Below are 15,239 nucleotides of genomic sequence, written 5' to 3'. Positions count from 1 at the left end.
AGGCACCCTGCCTCTATTCCTGATGAAGGGCTTTTGCCTGAAACATCGATTTTCCTGCTCCTCAGATGCTGCCTGACCTGCTGTGCTTTTCCAGCACCACTCTAATCTAGAATCTGGTTTCCAGCATCTGCAGTCCTTGTTTTTACCTTGTAGTTCTGTACCTGGCTCTCCCTTAATTCAGAGGATTGTGGTAGCTGAATTTTCATTCCAGTAATCTACACAGGAGGTCATGATAATCATTCATCGATCTGAGCAAAACATTTCACATAGCAACTCATAAGGTTTTGTAGACAGTGCTTCAAAGATTTGGATAATCAATGATCTTCATCACAATCCTAAAGCTACTTCATGATGTCAGCACAATCATGACTGCATTTCAAAAGTAAATTTTTGAGCACTGTAGATTTTTTCCTGTTTCATTTTGATTCCTTATGTGATCCTTTATCTTTCCACCACTGATGCCCTTCCATAGTGTCTGTCAGCTGTGTACTGCTAAGTGACTCCTTATTCAGAGAAACTGGCTTGTTGTTAAGGCAATAGTTTTGAAATAGGAGACACACAGTAGCTGTACACAGCTGACAGACACTAAGGAAGGTTTTCAGTGGTAAAAAGAAGTTGAAGTTACCCTGTTCCAGCCAATTTGGTGTCTTTGTGTAGACACAAGAGCACATGCATTCCATATAGATCTTTGGAATCTTTATTAACTATGTCTGATTAGTAATGTAAACTCTACTTTTTGCTATCATGCAACAAATCATCTTGATAACTAAGCCATGTGCCTCTTCCTTTCATTCATTGGATGAGGGCATCACTGGCTTGGCCAGCATTTATTGCCTATCCCTAATTGCCTGGAGGGCATGTGAGAGTCGATAGTACAGACACAGGAATGTGGGGGCAGTGAATTACTTCAAAAATACCTTTACCCTAGGCCACATCCTGGCAGAGTTGGCAGATACTGGGAAGTGCCAGCAATGGCCATCAGGGTAAATAACATGGCAGCGGTATTGTGGAGTCAAAGTCCAGGCAGAGACACCACCACATGGAGAAAATTTCAGAAGAATAGGAAGAAAGGTTTTGTTTCAAAGAAAAATGAATTTACACTTGAAGTGTACTACTTTGAGAAGGCCCAGACAGTCAGACAGCAGCTAAAATAGTTGAAAAATATGATGCTGGAAAAGCACAGCAGGCCAGGCAGCATCCGAGGAGCAGGAGAATCGACGTTTCGGGCATAAACCCTTCTTCAGCTCAGCTAAAATAGGATTACCTACCAAGAAAGACTGCAGTAGCTGTGGAAGCAGCCTCAGGACAAGTGCAGCATTGAAAAGACAAGCCTTCACTAAGATGCCAATAAGAAGTGCAAGCAAAGGAATATGGGCTTGAGAAAGAGATAAAAGCCAGCCACACTTAAAATACGCAGAGCACAAATTTTCCCATTTCCTTTTTAGAAGGACCGTGGTGAGCTTGTTAGATGGTGACAGATGCATCCCCCTCCAACACTGGGCAAAAGGGGTTTCAAGAAAACCGTTGTTGACGAATTGGTCAAACATCTATCAGGCAAACATTTCCTTGGACTTTCCAGGCTGAATCCAAAAAGCTGAATAAGAACAATTGAAATTACTTACGATGACACAATAAATGGGCTACACTGCTTGGAAACGTGGTGGAGGCAGGTTCAATAGAGATGTTCAAGAGGATATTGGATGGTTATTTGGATAGAAATGATGTTCAGGGACATAGGGAAAAGGCAGGAGATTATCATTTGGAAACAGAACTGGTGAAGGCACAACGGCCAAATGGCCTCTTCCTTCTGTGCTGTTACAATTCTGTGATTCTGTGAAATGCCTCATGTTGCCGAGAAGAACGAGTGGTCAGCAAGCCAAGGGAGGCTCAGCCGAACTTGACAAGAACAAATAAATGATCGAGAATGTGCTATCGATCACTACAATGCCTTGTGTTGAATGATGGCTAGATCAAAAGTTCAGCAAGTTGGTCAAGAACACATACTTTGAACATGAAAAACCGTTGCACCATCATAGATGACCTATTCATGTAGGATGGAATATTATTTATTTCAGCTTTCCTTCCTATTGTGAAAGATACGTCAGAGGCAGGTACAATCAGGATTCAGACAGTGGCCAGAGGTCTTCAAAGCAATTGAAGATCTTACAACCGATTGTGAAATTTGTGATTTTATAGTATTGCCATCACTGATGTCTGGCCAGAATATTAAACTCAGAATTTTTGTGGGAAGAAGCAAAGACTGAAAACTGGGCTGCATGGTGACACAGTGGTTAGCACTGCTGCCTCACAACACCAGAAACCCGGGTTCAATTCCCACCTCAGGCAACTGTCTGTGTGGAGTTTGCTGTGTCTGCGTGGGTTTCCTTTGGGTGCTCCGGTTTCCTCCCACAGTCCGAAAATGTGCAGGTCAGGTGAATTGGCCATGCTAAATTGCCCATAGTGTTAGGTGAAGGGGTAAATGTAGGGGAATGGGTCTGGGTGGGTTGCTCTTCGAAGGGTAGATGTGGACTTGTTGGGCCGAAGGGCCTGTTTCCACACTGTAAGTAATCTAATCTAATCTAAAAAAAGAATGTAAACCACAGCCCACTTGAGCTCAGTCAGGAGTCCTTCTCTGAAGTTGGTCAGATGGCAGAACATTATGGTGAACAAACTGATAAAATAGGACATGAATACTAGTGCTGAGTGAGTGCAATCATACAGTGACACCAATCATAATATGAACAAGTGTAGTACACCAATCAAACAGTGAAAAAATGGGCTGAAACTTGCATTAGTCTGGCAGTGTGCTATTTTCATTGAGTTTCATGGAAGGTTTCTCTCTGCAAGAGCTAGTGCGTTTTCTTCTGTTATTGGTTCAAATGTGCCTCATTAACTAGATGAACACTCCTATGGTGTTCCTGTCATCCATTGTTAGCCCAATTCTCCAACTCACCATAACTGGAGTACTCGCCATGGTTAAGATATCCTGGGATCCCTGGTGCTGAGCCCATACTTAAAACTTGTTATGCATCTCATCAGGCGCTCGTAGTTCCCAGAATTACCCTGCCAGGTTTGTGACATTAGAATACAACAACATAAGCAATAGGAGCCGGAGTAGGCCATTCAGTCCCTCAAGCCTGCCCTGCTCTAGGCCTCAACTTCTCTTTTGTACCAATTCAGCACTGCTATCAACTCCCTGATAATTCAAAAATCTATCTACCTACTCTTTAAATACTTGCAGTGATCCAGCCTCCGCAACTGCCTGGCTTAGCAAATTTTAGACAATCGCCATCGACTGAGAGAAGAAATTCCTTCAGATCTCAGTTTTAAGAGAATATCCCCTGATTCATGGTTCAAGATGTCCCCAGTAGTGGAAACATCTCAAGCCCCCTCGCAATCCAATTTGTTTCAATAGGATAATACTCATTTTCTCAACTCTGATCAGTAGAGGGCTAGCCTTTTTAGCTATTCTTCATAAGTTAGCTGAATCATCCCAGGTATCAGCCTCATGAATCTCAGCCTCTATTGCCAGCATATCCTTTAAAAATATGAGTACAAAGACTGTACATAGTGCTCCAGGTTTAGCCACCAACTACCTGTACACTCTAACAATACTTGGTCAGTTTTAAACTCCAAAACTGAAGCATTAAAGCTCAGAATTCTATTTGTTTTCTTAACTATTTGCTGCATCTGCGTACGATCATTTTGTGTTTCATGCATAAGAACAGGGAGTCCCTTTGATCAGCGTTTTTTTTGAAGCCTTGCTCCTTAGTTTATCTAATAGTCTGCCTTCTTTGCGCCTATTTTCAACAAGAATTTCTCTATCATCTCTTTGAAATTAACCTTTATTAACTATTCCAAAGTATTCCAGATGCGTCTGTTCTTTCATAAGAAATGCCTTTATACAAACAGGTCTTCAGACACCTCAGCACCAAACGCACAAGATCAACTCTAAAGATTAAACTAAAATCAGATCTCCTTCTTCACAACACAAAAAAAATACAAAATATCACTGAAACTCAACGTTGCACTTTGTTCCGAACGTGAGTCGTGTGACAAGTTTTCTTGGGCATGTCATCCTCAATGTAAATCTTCCATCCACATTCTAGCTCCCTACGAATTTGGTCCTTTCAATCTACGCAAGCCTTTTGGGATGTGCACAGCCTAGCTTCTCTCCATTTCTCTCTCTCCTAAACCCACAGTGCAATGTTATCTTTCAGCCATGCAGCCACTTGATGGTCCTATGCACACCAGTTGGTATGTTGGCACATTGGCTTCCACTTTCAGAAGCTGCTGCCTTGCACAGATCTCAAGGGTCTACCTTGCAGAAAAAAATAAATAGAGGGAACATTGCCTGAGAGACTAACATGTCTGTCACATTCATTGACATTTCAAGAGAATCTATAGCCCACTGTCATTTTGTATCTCTCCCTCTGTAACCTACCCATCTTGAAGCTAATTATCAAGGCAACATAAATTCGCATAGGCCAAGGCCAATCCCTGTAGAGATGCTAATTAGCTAGTCGTGTGACCCAACTCTCTTTATCTTAGAAATAAATAGATAGTTTAAAACATTACAGTTTAGAATTTGATATTCTCAATATTTTGAGCTCTGAAAGCTCAGTTTATCTTCTGAACACAGACTGTTGCCATTGTCTCCAAAAGTATACATCTTCAAGGGAAACAATATGAATATTCTTTCGTCGCTAACAATCAGAACACCCAGGCTTACTGTCACACAGTAAATGCAGTACAATACACCACAGGAACGGGCCCTTCAGCCCACCGAGACTGCACTGCAAGGATTAGACCCCTTACTTCTTGCCCATATGTGGTTTCTATCCCTCTGTTTGCCTCCCGTTCATATGTCTATGAAGATATGCCTTTATATGCTGCTAAAGTGTCTGCCACCAGATAAGTAACATGGTTCCCTTCAAGTTACCTTATCTTAAAGATACATGATTGTAGTCATATTGAAATGACTTGCCAGAGGTATGGTTTGTTCTGCAGCATTGGTTCTCAGCACTGCTGATGTGCTGTTGTTAGACCCACAGCCTTTCCAGTTTCCCATATCTTCAGCTGTTTCTTGATATTTTATGGAGTGAATGGAAATGGCTGAAAATTGACTCCCTGTCCTTAGATTTGCTTAACATCTGTTCCATCACTCATTTTCACCAATTCGGGAAGGTGAAAAGTTATAGGTTTGAAATGTCAACTTTATTTGTCTCTCCACTGATGCCATGTGAGCAGCTAAGCAACTACAATGTTTTGTAAAATGACTCAATAAGTTTCAAATTTCCTTATTTTCATTTGCAATATTACTATAACATTAACTTTGATAGGCTTTTTGCTTTGAGGTAATTGTGATAACATTTTTGTGTTAATCTTGATGCCACTCAGAATTTTTTACACATATTCCTTTCTCTGTACATCTTCCTGTCTTCTTCAGCTATATTTTATTTTGATCATAGCATCCTGGATTTACACTACTGTTTTCATTTCTGTGTTCCTTCCTTTTGTTATGTGTTCTTTCTTGCTTCTTTTGTTGACTGTGGTTGTTTTATTTCATGAACTGAACTCTTTCCCATGAGGAGTTTACCTTGTCCTGCATAAAGCCAGACTCTATTTTGATCACCGGAAACGTTGATTTTCCTGCTCCTCGGATGCTGCCTGACCTGCTGTGCTTTTCCAGCACCACTCTAATCTAGACTCTATTTTGATCACTGCCCATTGTTCATCTTCAATTTTACACAATTATGGTCGAGACTAGGTTGTTGTCCACATCCCATTAAAATTAATCTTGTCAAAATCCATAAATAATTTAGTTAAAATAACATTAGGAGGGATGTTACCTGACTATTTTTACATTGACCTGAAAGAAACTTGAGGCAATTTTAATACCATTTCTCTGATTATATTGCAATATTTGAGGGAGATGATTTTGAAAAGATATTTGTTAGGGATGTCAAGAAAAGCTTTTTTTAAAATATTAGAAAAACAGTTCAGTCACTGTTAATAAAGGCCATTTAAAAACTTTTGCAATTATTAATTAATTGGGTGGCACGGTGGCTCAGTGGTTAGCACTGCTGCCTCACAGCACCAGGGTCCCGGGTTCGGTTCCAGCCTTGGGCGAGTGGAGTTTGCACATTCTCCCCATGTCTGCGTGGGTTTCCTCCAGGTGCTCAGGTTTCCTCCCACAGTCCAAAGATGTGCAGGTCAGGTGAATTGGCCATGTTAAATTGCCCATAGTGTTAGGTGCACTAGTCAGAGGGAAATGGGACTGGGTGGGTTACTCTTTGGAGGGTCGGTGTGGACTTGTTGGGCTGAAGGGTCTATTTCCACACTGTAGGAAATCTAATCTAGATAAAAATATGCAAATTAGACATTCAATAGATTTTGCAGATTTCTTCAAGCCCAAATGATACAGCATGGATGTGACAGCCACATTTCTGGTTTAACTGTAAGAGTCTTGTTAAATGAGCAATAAGAAGTTGAATGCATTGCTGTAACTAATTAGAGATTGTATAAGTATACTCATATTACTACAGAGTCTGTTAAGTGCATAGAAGCCTTGGGTCTGTCCCCTATTAGCTCCCACTTTACTCTGCTGAAGTTAAAATAAGTATTGACCCTTTCAGAAACATGTACAGCAGAATGTGCTATGGAGTAGTTTCAGATCACCCCATTTTATCTGGGTATTGTTCAACCTACATTGAGCTCTGTGAGAAGCTGTTGAGCAGCAGCTACACACTGTCATCTTGTAAAGGCAAAATAATTATGTCCATTGGCACTAAATTTGTAAAAGCTGTGTGAAGAACAGTTAGCAACCAGCTATAATGACACAAGTCAGCAGGAAGTAACAAACTGGAATACTGATCAAGTAGACTTCTGGTGAAGGTGATATAGCTGGAGGGCTTGATACATATATTGGGATACAATTTTGTGATTTCATTTGTTTTTAAAATGCCTTCACCAATTGCATATAAAATAATTAACCAATTCTAGATTCTCAGATAAAGAAAGTGACTCAGTCCAGCACTGATTGCAACATTGGTAAAAGCAAATACATAAAATTGGAGCTGAGGTAGACGATTTGACCTCTTAAGCCTGTTCTAACATTCAGTACAGTCATGGCTGGTCTGTTTCAAATTTCATATTCATATTAATCAAAACATGTTAACCTTTTAGTTTCTTACCTAACAAGAATCAATTTACAACAAAAACAGAAAATCTCAGCAGATCTGACAGTATCTGTGGAATAAAGCAGAGGTAACATTTCAGGTCCAGTAACCCTTTTTCAGAACTGATGGTAGCTAGGAAATAGTTGGCTTTCATGCAGAAGATAGGGAGGGGGTAAGGAGTAAACAATAAGTGGAGCTAGAGTGCAAAGAGAGAGAAGAACAGTTGGACAGACAAAGGAGTAGATAACAGTTAATGAATAAAAGGAGAATGAATAACTATTAGTGGCTAATATTTATTTATCTATTTATCTCATCTATTTATCTCTGCCTTTAAAATGTTTAACGGTTCCTGCCTCCACCACCTTCTGAGGCAGAGATTTCCAATAAGGCTTAACTGTACAATATAATTAGATGGTTCAGCTCAACAGAATTTGCACCCAGTGTATTTGAATTTGATTGTAAGTAAACAGTTATGTTGATATTATACTCCATTTGAGATTTTACTATTTAACACACAATGATATTGGATGTGTCAAATGTGTATAATGCCTGTACTGTTGTCCTGCAATGTAACTGTCAGCAGCATAAAGGTACCTAACAAAACAAGTAGATTGAAGAAAGGCCATTATTCCTGGCAATACATCTGAACAAATGCAAAGTAGAAAATTTGGGCATTATACTCTTTGCTTTGATCCTGACCCTTGTTGTTCCAGTTCAGCGGATGCAAAACAGCAGTTGGAATATGACGAGTGGCCCCACGATCCAGGTATCAAAAAGATACAAAATATTGGATTTGCATTCCACTGACTGCTGCTATAAATCACCAAGTGAAAACAGCATCACCCTTGACTACTCCCACAGTCAAACAACATGCTTACACATTCCCCAATGGCACCGATCAAGTGGGGTAAAGTACACCAGGACTATATCATCAAATATCATTGCCTTCAGGGGAGGGAAGAATTTGGGGGAAAATGTATGCAACATGTAGTTTAACTATAATGTTCCTTCACTTAGGGATTTGATGTGAAGCTTCTCTTAGTGCTATTATGCATTTATTTGCTAACAGGGTGCAGAGAAAATATTGTCAATGAATGAATCAGGGGAGCTACAAGATCTCTTAACAAAGATTGAGGTAAATATACATTTACAACAAAAGTAGCATGCCTTAGATTTAGAGAAAGTTCAGCTTTATTTACTTTAGCATGTTATTTCCCTAAGTAACAGCTATTGTGAGTTGTTTGCACGAATTGATTTATTTCTGATTTTATTCTCATGTCAATTTACCAGTTGTTTTTTTTTTGGCTGTATTTGTGATACAATATACACATCATTATTTAACCCATTCATAATTAAGAGCTTATTAGTTTTGTTATACATTTCTTGAGCTTTAATCATAAACACTTCACAACAAGTCATTATAGCTAATCTCCTAATTAGCTATAACATAATTTTAAATGTGTTGCAAGCTATACTAAAATTTGAGGGTTTAATTCATGTGTTGTTACACTTGTGTAGAAACAGTCATCGATTGTAGCAATCAGAAGCATCGATATATATACAGGGAAGTAGGGAACCACAGTGAAGGATGCAAGCGGCCAGAGAATGTGATGATGCTGGTTAGAGCACATTACAGCTGGGGATTCTTGAGGATGAACCTATCATTCAGGTAGTTTGATCTGCAGGGTGGGAGAGAGAAGTATTTAATGACAAAGTTTGGACCTCAGAGCTTCATTGCATGAAAGAGAAAAGACTTTAGATCAGAGCAACGGATGGTTGAAAGAACAAGCTCATGACAAAGCAAACTGTATATCTGTTTAGATTGCAATTAGGTACAAATGACCTTCCTGGACCACTGTAATCATGTGAACTGTACTGTGAGGTACACACACACTGGGGACAGGTATTTCAGTAAAGACACATTGGAGATCAGACAGGTGTCCTGTGAATATAGACCTTGATGTGAGAGGTGAAACTGTAAAAACTTACAGTTGTGGCCAGAGGGATTGCTCAGAGTGATGAAAGTTGCTACAAGCCCTGAAGGAAACTGAAAAGGTCCAAGGATGCAAGCTGAACCATTGTGTTAGACATAATGCTTAGAACTTTTCCTATACCAGCTTGTGATGAAGTGGAAGCTGATATGCAGCTGAATTAGCAGCTTTTCCATATGCCATGGCAAAATCATGAAACTGTAACAGATCTGTTTAAAAATCAGATCAGTTAAATATAGTCATGCTCTTCAAACTGTTGTGAAGAGGTTGTTTCAAAGTGTGTTCCATCGTACGCCTCTCTGAAGGACAGAAAAAACCTGTAGAAAATTCAGAAGCCTTGAAGATATGCCTTCTGAATGGAATGAATTCAATATTCGGGCCCATGGTGAGGACGGCACAGTTCATAGAGTGCCAATGTAAAAGAACAATCGTGTGCATTTTGGGTTACTTGGATAGCTCAAATTGTATGCTAGGATGTACACAAATTTTAATGTTTATATTTTGCTTGTTTTGAAATGCAATCATGTACAAATGATTAACTTGGTCTTCCATCGTAATGCGACCTCGACCATAAGGTGAACATAGAGGGGGCAGCCATCCTTCAGGAACTTTAATGAATAAGCTAGCGTTCTGTTGAGTGTAAGAGAAAATCAGAACTGGAGAGGGCTAAGGTTACGTCATCAGAGGTTTGGAGAATTTGGGAGCAGGTTTTGCTGATAGGATGATGGAGAACAGTGGGGTTGGTATAAGAGGTAGGTTATCCACCATTTGGCATCAGAGTGATGTTTTCTGTGATTGACAGAAGGAATGTCAAGGTTCTTTGAAGAGCAGGGTGAAACACCCCTGGAAAACTTTTATAATAATTGTTTAATTATATTGTGGGATCTTGATATAAACTTGCAAATGAATTGTCCTGCTCCTTCATACCAGTATACCACATGGTCCACTGCTGTGAAATGAGTTAGAGATGTGTTACCCATTTTGTTTTTATTCTGATCTGTCCCTTAATATTCTCCCACCTGCTGTCGGCTGGGGGTGGGTGAATAGTTACTGCCAGGCAACTCTTTATGCAGTATTTCTATGAAAGTTTCATTAAGAATGTTTACAAAAAATGTTTACCAAAATGGACCCGTTGGTTCTGGCAGCAGACACAGAGGAGTTCATCAGACGAATGAGACTCCGGGAATTCTTTCAAGCTGCCGGCAGTGATCCCACTGAGCCCACTGATGAACGTGAACAGTCATCACAGGGTTCTGTAGAGGAGCGACCAAAGAAGGTGTCAACATGGACCCCACCGGAGGGCCGCTGCCCTGGGCTTGACATGTATGCTCAAACTGTCAGGAAATATATAAATGCCAGATTCATCAGCTGTACTCACAAGATAGAGCAAAACATCACCCGTTCACAACGCAATGCCATCCAGGGTCTCAAAACCAATCACAACATTGTCATCAAACCAGCAGATAAAGGAGGAGCCGTTGTCATTCAGAATAGAACAGATTACTGCAAGGAAGTGTACTGACAACTGAACAACCAGGAACACAACAGGCAACTACCAGTTGATCCGACCAAAGAACACACCCGAGAATTAAACACACTGATCAGAACTTTGGATCCAGTCCTTCAGGGTTCCCTACGCGCCCTCATCCCATGTACTTCTTGTGTAGGCGACTTCTACTGCCTTCCAAAGGTACACAAAGCCAACACACCGGGATGTCCCATCATGTCGGGCAATGGGACCCTATGTGAGAATCTCTCCGGCTATGTGGAAGGCATCTTGAAACTTATTGTACAGGGGATCTCCAGTTTCTGTTGCGACACTACGGATTTCTTACAGAAACTCAGTACCCATGGACCAGTCGAACTGGGAACACTCCTCGTCACAATGAACGTTTCCACACTCTACACCAGCATCCCCCACAATGATGGCATCGCAGCAACAGCCTCAGTACTCAACACCAACAACTGCCAGTCTCCAAACACCGTCCGACAACTCATCCGTTTTATCCTCAATCACAATGTCTTCACCTTTGACAACCAGTTCTTCATCCAGACAAATGGAACAGCCATGGGGACCAAATTTGCACCCCAATATGCCAATATTTTTATGCACAGGTTCGAACAAGACTTCTTCTCTATGCAGGATCTCCAACCAATATTATACACCAGGCACATTGACGACATTTTCTTCCTCTGGACCCATGGCGAGGAGTCACTGATAAAACTACACAGTGACATCAACAAGTTTCATCCCACCATCAAACTCACCATGGACTACTCTCGACTATCTGTCTCATTCTTGGACACATGCGTCTCCATCAAGGATGAACACCTCAGCACCACACTCTACCGCAAATCCACAGACAACCTCACAATGCTACGCTTCTCCAGCTTCCACCCAAAACATATTAAAACAGCTATTCCCTATGGACAAGCCCTACGCATACACCGGATCTGAGGAGGAACGTGACGGACACCTGGAAGTACTCAAGGATGCCCTCACAAGAACGGGGTACGATGCTCAACTCATCGACCGCCAGTTCCGACGTGCCACAGCAAGGAACCGTAATGACCTCCTCAGGAGACAGACACGTGCTGCAACTGACATGGTACTCTTCGTTGTTCAGTACTTCCCAGGGGCTGAAAAATTACGCCATGTTCTTCGTGACCTGCAACACATTATCAATGAGGATAAGCACCTCACCAAGACCTTCCCCACACCTCCACTACTTGCCTTTAAACAACCGCCAAACCTCAAACAGATCATTGTTCGTAGCAAACTGCCCGGCTCTCAGGACAACTCCATACAACCCTGTCACGGTGGACGCTGCAAGACATGTCAGATTGTGGACATAGATACCACTATTACGCGTGGGAACACCTTCCACCTTGTACTCAGGTGACTCAGCCAACATTGTCTATCTTATACGTTGCAGGCAGGGATGCCCAGAGGCATGGTACATTGGGGAAACCGAGCAACGGCTACGACAACAGATGAATGGGCACCGCACAACAATCAACAGACAGGAGGGTTCCCTCCCAGTTAGGGAACACTTCAGTGGTCCAGGACATTCAGCCTCGGACCTTCGGGTGACCATCCTCCAAGGTGGACTTCGGGGCAGGCAGCAGAGGAAAGTGGCCGAGCAGAGGCTGATAGCTAAGTTCGGTACCCATAGGGAGGGCCTCAACCGGGACCTTGGGTTCATGTCACATTACAGGTGATCACCATTGCACTACACACACACAGATATTCCTACACACACACACTCTCACATACACACGGACACAGGTACACACAGACGCGCACACAGACACCCACACACACCCTTATAGACACACACACTCCCACACACACACATGCACCCCCTCACAGACCTAAGACACTTTGCACTCACTACACACACACACACACTTTCTCACACTCACAACCCCTACCCCAGACAGACACACACACACACATGGACAGACAAAGACCCACATGCATACATATATTTTATGGGGTGAATTTGTACTTGCAGAGTTACATTGTACTTTGCTCAAAAACTGCATGAATCCATGTAGAACTCTGTTATCTCACTTTTTAGATTAGAATCAATCTAAACATCAGGTCATAGACAGAGAACACAGGGGGCTAACACCTTCAACATATTGTCTAGCTATCACCATTGTTAACAGAGTTAAAAATCACACAACACCAGGTTATAGTCCAACAGGTTTAATTGGAAGCACTAGCTTTCGGAGCGCTGCTCCTTCATCAGGTGATGAAGCATTGGTCTGAAAGCTAGTGTGCTTCCAAATAAACCTGTTGGACTATAACCTGGTGTTGTGTGATTTTTAACTTTGTACACCCCAGTCCAACACCAGCATCTCCAAATTACAAAAATTAGCAAAGTTAATCCTTTCACTAGTGCACAGCAAATCATATAACATATCCTAATGTCAGAATTATTTTAGAAAAAGAAACACATTTGTCTTACCACTTTCAATTAGTTAACACTGAAAAGCAATGAATTATTTTCCAAATGAAAGGAGTTAATAATGCATAACAGAGCACAGAGAGACTCTACTGTGTGATCACAATCTGGATAATTGTGGGACATGTTTCAGAGAGACAGAGAGGGAGAGAGTGCAATCAGAAATCCCCCTAAACATTGTCACTCCAGTGATATTAAAATTAATGAATTCTTCTTCAAACCCGCAGGTTATGAGATGATATTTACAATGGAAGAGGAAAACAAAGTGTTGTTAGGAAGCAGCTCTCTACCCACACTTTGTTAAAGAAATGTGGTTATTTGTTGACAAAAGCACAATGCGTCATGTTTTACAGATGGAAAATAATCCAAAACAAATTTGTTTAACCTCAAATCCATGTTGATGGATTCAAACCCTGACAACCCACGCTCTGGGACTCAATAATTGTCCTCAGGATCTGACACCCACTACTCTGACACCCAATCCTCTGTTACTTAGGACCATGACTCCTCTTCCCCTCTCCCTCTTGAACTCGGCACACCCACACACCCGGACCCTATACTCTTCAGGGACCAGAGAACCCCTCTCAGGATATCTGCTCCAAGAGCCGACAAACGCCTGGGAGCCATCTTTCATTCCATTTCTTCCCAGCTGGCACCAAGGCTACCTGGCACCCTAACTCCTCTGCTCACTGAGCACTCTGGCAGCCAACCTGCTTGGCATCCTACTCCTGGCAGGAGAAAGTGAGGACTGCAGATGCTGGAGATCAGAGCTGAAAATGTGTTGCTGGAAAAGCGTAGCAGGTCAGGCAGCATCCAAGGAGCAGGAGAATCAATGTTTCAGGCATGAGCCCTTCTTCAGGAATGATTATTTGTTGAAGAAGTTTCCTGAAGAAGGGCTCATGCCCAAAACATCGATTCTTTTGCTCCTTGGATGCTGCCTGACCTGCTGCACTTTTCCAGCAACACATTTTCAGATCCTACTCCTGGCACCCAACCCCCACATGACAGTCAACTCTCCCAGAATACTAATATCACACTTACCTCAGGACTCACACTTTAACAGCAGTCGTCAAAATGATGGTCGAGGCCGTTACATTTCAGAATACCCGAATGTTCACTCTGGAAAGAGCATGGCTTGCCGTTCCCTGATAGTTCTGTACTACCCAAAGAGCTGTCACAGTGAAAGTGAGGCTCCTCATTTTTGAGGGAGCTCTGAGTGGAATCTCCTTTCACAAATGTAGGGCTCCCTACTTTCATAAAAAAAAGGATCTGCAATCATTGAAAAATCTGGCCCATTTTTCCTATATTTGATCACTGTTCAATTAGACCCATTGGACCATGTGTTTGTGTCAATCTTTGGGAGATTAGTTATGATGACCAAGCAATTGAATAGTTTGTTGATGCTCACTGACTACAATTTTTTTTAGGCAAAAGTGAGGACTGCAGATGCTGGAAACCAGAGTTTAGATCAGAGTGGTGCTGGAAAAGCACAGCAGGTCAGGCAGCATCCGAGGAGCAGGAAAATTGATGTTTCAGGCAAAAACCTTTAATCAGGAATAGGGGCAGGAAGCCTCCAGGGTGGAGAGATAATCTCTCCACCTTGGAGGCTTCCTGCCTCTATTCCTGATGAAGGGCTTTTGCCCGAAACATCGATTTTCCTGCTCCTCGGATGTTGCTTGACCTGCTGTGCTTTTCCAGCACCACTCTGATCTAAACTACAATTTTTTTTTGTTGAGTTATAGGATATGGGCATCACTAGGAAGATATAAGGGAAAGACAAGGAAAAGACAAACACAACACCAAGGAGAGGGAAGCACTAAAATCACTAAGAAACGATAAGAACATAATCATACTACCAGCAGTCAAAGGCAGAATGACGGTCATCCTGGATAAAGCAGAGTACATCCAAAAAGCACAACAACTACTTGCAGATACCAACACCTACCAAAAGAGGGAGTTTGACCCCACCCCACAGCTCACCAATAGGATAAACAACACACTGAGGAACCTACAAAAAAACGGACAGATAACCAGGGCGGCCCTACAAAGAATGAAACCTGAAAGCAACAACACCCCAGATTCTATGGACTACC

The 15,239-nt window shown here is 41.8% G+C and overlaps 1 protein-coding gene across 1 annotated transcript in view; it reads left to right on the top strand.

The window, feature by feature from the left end:
- grxcr1a (glutaredoxin and cysteine rich domain containing 1 a) overlaps nucleotides 1-15,239 on the top strand; it is a 95,675-nt gene that overhangs the window by 54,320 nt on the left and 26,116 nt on the right. The window contains exon 3 of the mRNA XM_043692026.1: nucleotides 8,251-8,316. Within this exon, the coding sequence (XP_043547961.1) occupies nucleotides 8,251-8,316 (66 nt within the window). The remainder of the gene's footprint in view (nucleotides 1-8,250; nucleotides 8,317-15,239) is intronic.

Source organism: Chiloscyllium plagiosum, chromosome 1 (assembly GCF_004010195.1).
Source record: "Chiloscyllium plagiosum isolate BGI_BamShark_2017 chromosome 1, ASM401019v2, whole genome shotgun sequence".
In the NCBI taxonomy this organism is placed as follows: Eukaryota; Metazoa; Chordata; class Chondrichthyes; order Orectolobiformes; family Hemiscylliidae; genus Chiloscyllium; species Chiloscyllium plagiosum.
This window is presented reverse-complemented; position numbering and strand designations above follow the sequence as displayed.